The sequence below is a fragment of the Vitis riparia genome, chromosome 11, assembly GCF_004353265.1.
Source record: "Vitis riparia cultivar Riparia Gloire de Montpellier isolate 1030 chromosome 11, EGFV_Vit.rip_1.0, whole genome shotgun sequence".
Lineage (NCBI taxonomy): Eukaryota > Viridiplantae > Streptophyta > Magnoliopsida > Vitales > Vitaceae > Vitis > Vitis riparia.
This window is the reverse complement of record NC_048441.1, coordinates 11,706,748-11,713,835: the sequence shown is the minus strand read 5'-3', so window position 1 is coordinate 11,713,835 and position 7,088 is coordinate 11,706,748. Positions and strand designations below refer to the sequence as shown.

The following is a 7,088-nucleotide window of genomic DNA, read 5'->3' as shown; positions in this document are numbered from 1 at the left end:
TTACTTTATTATAAACTCATCCTAACCATATATAATATTAAAAAATGATTAATTTTATTCACCTCCGGTAACGCTTTAGTTAAATACATATGTAGCCCTCCTAAGTTTGAACTTTTATCAAATACCTCCCTTATTTTAAGTGAAAAGGAAGATGAATGAAAATTAGAAATGAAAATGATATGGAAGATATTTAATAAAATTTCAAACCATCGAGCGTTAGGTGTATTTAGTTAAAACCTTAAGGAAAGTGAATAAAATTAACTCTATTAAAAATTATTTTTATTTTTTGAATATATATATATATATATATATAAAATATTACTTTTCATAAAAAAAAAAAAATTTAATATTTATAATATTTATTTATTGATAATGCAATTTAAAATTTTAAAAGTAAAAATAAAATAAATGGAACATGTAGGATACGAGAATTTCCTATGCCCTCGCCCCGCCCGGTCCGTTTATTTTTATTTTTTTGTTGGGGCCCATCCTAGGGCCCAGCATGCACAGCTATTGTTTGCAAGCTCAATTTGTTACCCTCTGTTTTTAGCTTAAAATGTGTCCACTGTAGAGTGCTTCATGGAAACCACAAACTGGACGATTGGAAGGCCATCACTTCCTCCAATCGATAGGCCCTTGTCGCTGTTATTCTTCTTCTTTACCAAGCTCCAAATACGTATACGAACAAGATCAACAAGTACTAGAAAATAAAACCAAGATTCATAATTTAGTCAAAGCAAACTCATTAGTTGACAGCGAATATTACCGTTGATAAAAATCTCTTCATTACTTATCTTCCCCCTTCATAATGATCACTAACAGAGAAACATAATAAAAAGGACAGACCAAAGGAAAAAAAAAAAAATACAAATCATTTGCAGCTTATACCAACTAGCTATGGTAGTACTAGTCGGTTTGATAATTCCCCCATATGGGATAACATTAGCCCATGGTGTATGAGGGGGATGGTAAATTGATGACAGTGCTCTTGATCTTGGTCATCATGTTAATGCTGTTGGTAATTCCTTGTGAACCGATTCCACTGTCCTTCAAACCCTGCAGATATAGCATTTGACAAGGTCCCTTTCAAAATAATGGTCTAAGAAAAACAAGTAAGGATGATGATTTCAATTTCAAAGTAATAGCAATTTGTGGGGGGGGGGGTTGGTTTTCTTCAGAGTTGGTTCACCTGGAATGGAAAATGATCTGGCCCACGAGCTGGTGCCGAGTTGATTTGAACTGTTCCTGTCTCCATGGCATCACTGATCAAGATTGCTTTGTTGATGTCCCTTGTGAAGACGCAACCCTGTGTTGGAATCCAATGAACATATTTGTTATGTTGGTGAATTGATAAGTGAAATTTTGATCATGAAGAATCCAATGGGAAGACTGTCCATTATATGCTCATATGTAATGGTGGATTGAAGAAAAGATGAAGCACTAAACTGAGAAAGCAAGCATAAATGAGTTTACCTGGAGGCCAAAGTTGCTAGCATTGCAATGGTGGATTCCTTCTTCAACAGAGTTGATCCTAAGTACAGGCAAAACTGGACCAAAGGGCTCCTCCCATGCAATCCTCATATCAGGCCGAACATTATCTAACAACAAAGGCCAAATAAGGTTGCCCTCCCTCCTGTACTCCTGGCAAAATGTTGCTCCTTTCTGTTTAGCATCCATAACCAAACCTTCAATAAAATTTGCAGAGGACTCTGAAACAACTGGAGTGATATCGCAGTCATCCTCTGGTGGCCCAACTGTCAGTTTTGCTACTTTGGCGTTCACTTTCTCAACAAGAGTGTCGGCTATGGATTCCATCGCCAAGACAACCTTAACAGCAGTGCATCTTTGACCACTACAGATGTGGGTACAAAGGAAACAAAACATCTTATTTTAGGACTTGTGCCAAAAAATACTTGGAATGATTTTGGTGCCACAAAGAAGCAGATCATATGCAATGAATGGGTCCAGAGAATGGGTAGTCCTATATTTGGACGACAAGAAGTTCCGACTCTTTTTGGAAACAAGTTATCAAAGGTCTTCAAAAACATAGAAATAATTCCTTTTACTTCTGGCAGGAAGTTTATTTTCTTTTCAGAATGTAAGCTAGTCTAGAATACAAGGCTGTTTGCTATTGAATTAATGCATAACATGAGATAAATGAGAGACATATAGCTGGCTTAATGGAAAACTTCACTCACCTGTAAGAAAAGCCTCCTTTAACGATGTTTGCTGCTACCAAATCTAGGTCAGCATCTTCAAGCACGATGCAGGCATCTTTTCCTCCCAGCTCCATCTGAAGAGGAATCATGCCTGCCTTCTTTGAAATTGCAACACCAGTATCTCCGCCAGTGAAGCTGAGAACCAAGTATGCAAATTTGGGATGAATATGCAACCATCAGGAAGGAAGAAATAAAAGTATTACTACAAATTTACAGGAAGATGAGTTAGGATCACCTTATACAGTTCACCCCAGGATGCATTGTAAGGAAGTCACCAATTTCAGAGCCTTTCCCAGTAACACAGCTGATAACGCCTTTTGGAAAACCGGCCAGGTGAAAGCAATGCACCATATGAAGAGCAGATACAGCGCCCTGCAAGAAGGTTAAGTCTTTAGGTTCCATTTTACAGGTTAATGCAACTGTTTTAAAATCCGGACCCGCCAGTTCGGTGGAACGGACCATTTTGGGGTTGAACCGTCCAACCTGGCAGTCTAACTGTTAAACCGGATGAACCGGTTTCATGTGAACCGGGCAACATGTTGACCGACCAAAATCATAATGGGCTTCTTCTCCTTTTGGTCCAAATTTTCTGCTTCCCAGCCCACTAAGCTCTTTGCTTTGTGCTGGTATGTGCAACAGTGCAAGCTATTTATATAGCTCATTTACTTTGTGGTTTCCAATGTGGGATGTGGGATTGGTTATAAGTTATAACAGAAAAGAAATTCTACATGGCGAGGATGTGGAGTTGAGGTTGCCAAAACATAGAGAGAACCACTATGCTACACGGTTCCTTTATTAAATATATTGTTGCATATATATATATATATATATATATATATATATATATATATATATATATATATATATATTTTCTGGTTTATTTTTATAATAATTATCAACAATAAGTATGAAAATAATATGAATTAATTAATATAATAATTTTTAAAATAATTAAATACCTAGATACTAAGATAAAATTAAATGTTATCATTTTATTTTCATATTTATATTTATATTTATCATTTAATTGACATATCAAACATAAAAAATTTTAAATGTTGTTAAAAATTTTAATTACATATATGTATTTTTTAATTTCATAAAATCATTTTTTATTTTAATAAAATAAAAATTATATATTTATGATATCATCAGTTTGATTGTTGGTCTAACCATGAACCGTGAATCGATAACTTTTTCGGTTCAATAATTGATTCGATTCTAAAAACATTGGTTCATGCCACTCCGCTAACATTAATAGGTGGCATAGGGGAAGAAGGATGACACTTTGTCAAAGTGCAATTGGTGGAGAGATCTGATTGAGAAGGAAGATAAAAATCATTGGTTTGTTGTGTTCGTATCATATGGAATCATTCTTTTGTGTCATATAACTTACAATTATTCTACACATTGATATGTATAAGAGTGCATTTGGTCATGCTATTGAATGGATTCTAAATGATGAACCTGTCTTCAAATGCCCTGGAATCAATTTAAATTACGAACATCTCCTCAGTAAATTTATAAACTGAGCTTAGATTGGCATATGTAAAGCTGCTTATGCCCATTACCTAGTCTAATGTTAAAGATTAAGCAGAAACATGAATTCATTCAACCAAATACCTGAGTCGGAGGCTTGAGCACGATTGAGTTTCCAGCGATCAGTGCAGGAGCAATTTTCGAGACAGCAAGGTTGACCGGATAGTTAAATGGTGGAATGGCCAAGATTACCCCAAGTGGAATCTGAGGTCAAATGCAATTGGATCCATTACTAAAAAATACTCATGCATGCAGTTTTCCATAAATAACCAGTTAGAAGAATCTCATAAATGTTTCCTGCTCATAGAGAAGCAAGTATCTGTACTAACAGGAGAGCAACTAACTTTATTGGAAGCCAAGTTCTATCACAATTGAGAAACAAAAACATCAGTACACGAAAGCAGAAGAAGAAAATTAGGTACAAGCTTTGCCTAAACTTGATGGATTCATTTTCACCAGGTTTATTATGTGTGCTGCTCTGGTTATATTCATGTTTAAGCCCCCTGGATTCACCACACAATATAACTCCCACAGCTATATCAACTGTGGCCCTCTTATAGGAAGATGCATGTCCTTAATCTGGGGTCAACTTTATACTAGTTGTTCTTACTGAACAATCAGGAAGTTCGATGGTAAGTCAACTTGGTACAATGGCGAAATAAGGAGTAGTCATTGACATGATCTTGATGATAACCATCCATGATTAGAAATGATCCCATCACACTAGTAGTTGTCTTTGGATAGATGCACAAGCACCTTTTATCTGGATATAATTCTAGGTCCATTCATGTTGATTCCATTGCACTCTTCCCATGCAACCACTCAACTTGGACTTAAAGAGAAACCTCAACCATCTAATCCAGTGTGTTTTTCTTCTTTGAATATTTATCTAGAGCACTTTATTCCTGTATAGCTCCGTTTGATTGCTCAGGAATGATAAGAAACTACAAGGAAACTATCAAGCATGAAGTGGCCACTTTCAATGTCAGCCTCACCTAAGTTCAAGTTTCCATTATTTTCTACATCTACTCAGTAGTGGCGTAATGCAACTGCTATAAATATCTGGGAAAATTTTAATGATTTAGCCAATATATGGGAAAGTGATGATAAGCAGGGTAAGAGTTGAGAAACAAAAAGGCAGTTCTAGATGATAAAGTTGATGACAACATGACAGGAGAAAGTGACAAACGATAGAAACAGCAAAGCAGCTCATAAATAAAGTGCCCTCAGTCAAGAAAAAGAATTAAAAACTACAAAAGAAGAAAGAGGCCGTTAGAAGATAGTTTTAAGAGCACTCAGTAGCCCATCATCCCTTATCTCTAACATGTCACGGTATGGTACAAGACAAAAGTATGTCACAAACAGAAGGTAGCATCAGTATGACCTGTTACAAACTCTCTACCCGGGTTTATACTCTGAAGAACAGTCCTAGGGATTTTGTGCATTGCATATGCATGGGTGTTCCAGTATTATTGCTGCAATGTAAGCAGGTCTCATCTGTTTAGCTAACAGTAACAAAAACTTTCAATCCAGTCAACTTAAAACCAGGCCAGCATTAATCAATTTCAACCTTGAGTTTTTCATACCTCTTTTTGTAGCCAAACTCTCACCTTTTTCCACCTCCTGGAAAATTTTCAGTCAAGATGTTTTTTTATAAAAATGGTTTTTGGTGGCGAAGTCAAAGCTATTTTCATGTTGACAGAATATAAATTGCTACAAGAAAGGCATCAAGACTTTACCAGATGGGTGGCAAATGGGAATATACCTACATCTAACCAAATCAACTTGCTCACAGGAAACAAGACAATTAAAGAGAATTAATGAGGAGAAGATTGGAAATCTACCTTTGATGTGAGGCAGTACTTGCTCCTCTCATTCCCAGGAAAGCTATCAGACACCAGGAACTTTCCCTCTCCCAGAATCCTAACCCCTTCTTCAGCAGTATAAGAAACCAAATCCCCAGACCTCACAACCTTTACCAAATAGAAAAATTCATGTCAATTTGGCCCATGGCACCAAAGATTGAATCACTTCATAACTTCAACACTTGAAGTTTGGAAATGATTTGATATGAAAATCAGAACAGATTTGTGGACCTCAGTAACTGCATCCTTGGCTGGTTTTGCAATTTCTTTCACCAGGCACTCTGCTATTGGGGCTTTGTGTTCTTTGAGGATAGCAGCTGCCTTGTGAAGCAGCTCAGCTCGCTTCCAAAGTGGTGTCTTTGCCCATATCTTTTGTGCACTTTTTGCTATTTCCATTGCCTTGTTGACCTCTTCTTGTGAACAAGCTGTTTGAAAAGGATAATACATTTGATAAGAAAACAGAATTTATCGAAAAATTAACACAGGAAAACCAACGATTGTTCTTGCTTTTTTTATGCCCCACAATTACATCTCTAGGAAACCTGAAACTCTCGTTGCATCTACTTAAACAGAAGTCGAAATCACTCTGATACACCAAAGCTTCACATTCTCAGCACAATAAAAATAAACAAGACAAAATTTTACATCTTTTGTCCAAAATTCACCACAATTAAGTGTCTAAGCCTCTTGCACACACATTCTCAGCAACCAAACATAGCATTTTTGATTTCTCAAAACCCAAAAGCAGATTTCATCCAAGAACAGCATTTTTATCACCAGACACTCAAATTCAAGCAAAAAAACAATGTGTTTACCTTGAACCCTGTACTGAGTCTTCCTTGTGGTGGGGTTAATAATGGCCACAGACTTCCCAGAAACAGCCTTCCTCCATTCCCCCTCCGAGTAGTACTTGTACACATCTCCATCAATGATCTCTGCAAACACCCCAGTCCCAGCCATTGCCAACAAACTTCAAAGAAACAGAAGCCTCAAAAACCAGAGAGAGCAATGGCGGAGGTGAAGAACTGGCGTGAGTTTGGATTGGTTTTTTTTATAGGAGGAAGGTGAACCACATTTGCGTAGATGCCTGGGACATGAGGCGGTTAGGTGGTTGATAGCGTGCCAAGTTGGCGCGTTTTCTCTGGTTCTGTATTTGACGCTCGAGGTTTCAATTATTTACGCCATCTGCCACCACGAAGACATGAAACCGCTGAACAGCAGCTTACATTTTCTTATCCGACGGCTACCGATCAAAACTTTTGGTCGGTCCATTCGATCGAGTCCGCAATAATCGGATAAATTCAAAATATTATTAATAAAATTTGAATTTAGGATCATATATTTAATTTATACGAAATATTAATTTAAGTTATAATTAAAATTTTCTTATTTTTTAGTACAATGGGGAAGGTAAAGTGAGGTTGATATAACACGTGGGGTGAATTGGTGATCCAACTTTTGAACC

The 7,088-nt window shown here is 36.7% G+C and overlaps 1 protein-coding gene across 1 annotated transcript; it reads right to left on the bottom strand.

Moving 5' to 3' along the window:
• Positions 1 to 710: 710 nt before the first annotated feature.
• LOC117925533 (NADP-dependent glyceraldehyde-3-phosphate dehydrogenase) lies at positions 711 to 6,662 on the bottom strand. The gene is made up of 9 exons (XM_034844555.1): positions 6,439 to 6,662; positions 5,855 to 6,048; positions 5,603 to 5,731; positions 3,843 to 3,962; positions 2,455 to 2,591; positions 2,199 to 2,354; positions 1,474 to 1,852; positions 1,190 to 1,306; positions 711 to 1,056 (listed from the first exon to the last, which is right to left on the bottom strand). The coding sequence occupies exons 1-9, from the start codon at positions 6,581 to 6,583 to the stop codon at positions 943 to 945; spliced, it is 1,491 nt and encodes a 496-aa protein (XP_034700446.1). The 5' UTR covers positions 6,584 to 6,662; the 3' UTR covers positions 711 to 942.
• Between the last annotated feature and the right edge of the window lie 426 nt (positions 6,663 to 7,088).

Excerpts from the sequence above, each read along its gene's own strand:
- LOC117925533 (XM_034844555.1), bottom strand. The coding sequence starts at position 6,583 with ATGGCTGGGACTGGGGTGTTTGCAGAGATCATTGATGGAGATGTGTAC. Across the intron at positions 5,732-5,854 it reads CCAAGGATGCAGTTACTGAG|GTTGTGAGGTCTGGGGATTT; the intron begins GTCCACAAATCT and ends TATTTGGTAAAG. Across the intron at positions 1,853-2,198 it reads AAAGGAGGCTTTTCTTACAG|TGGTCAAAGATGCACTGCTG; the intron begins GTGAGTGAAGTT and ends CCACATCTGTAG.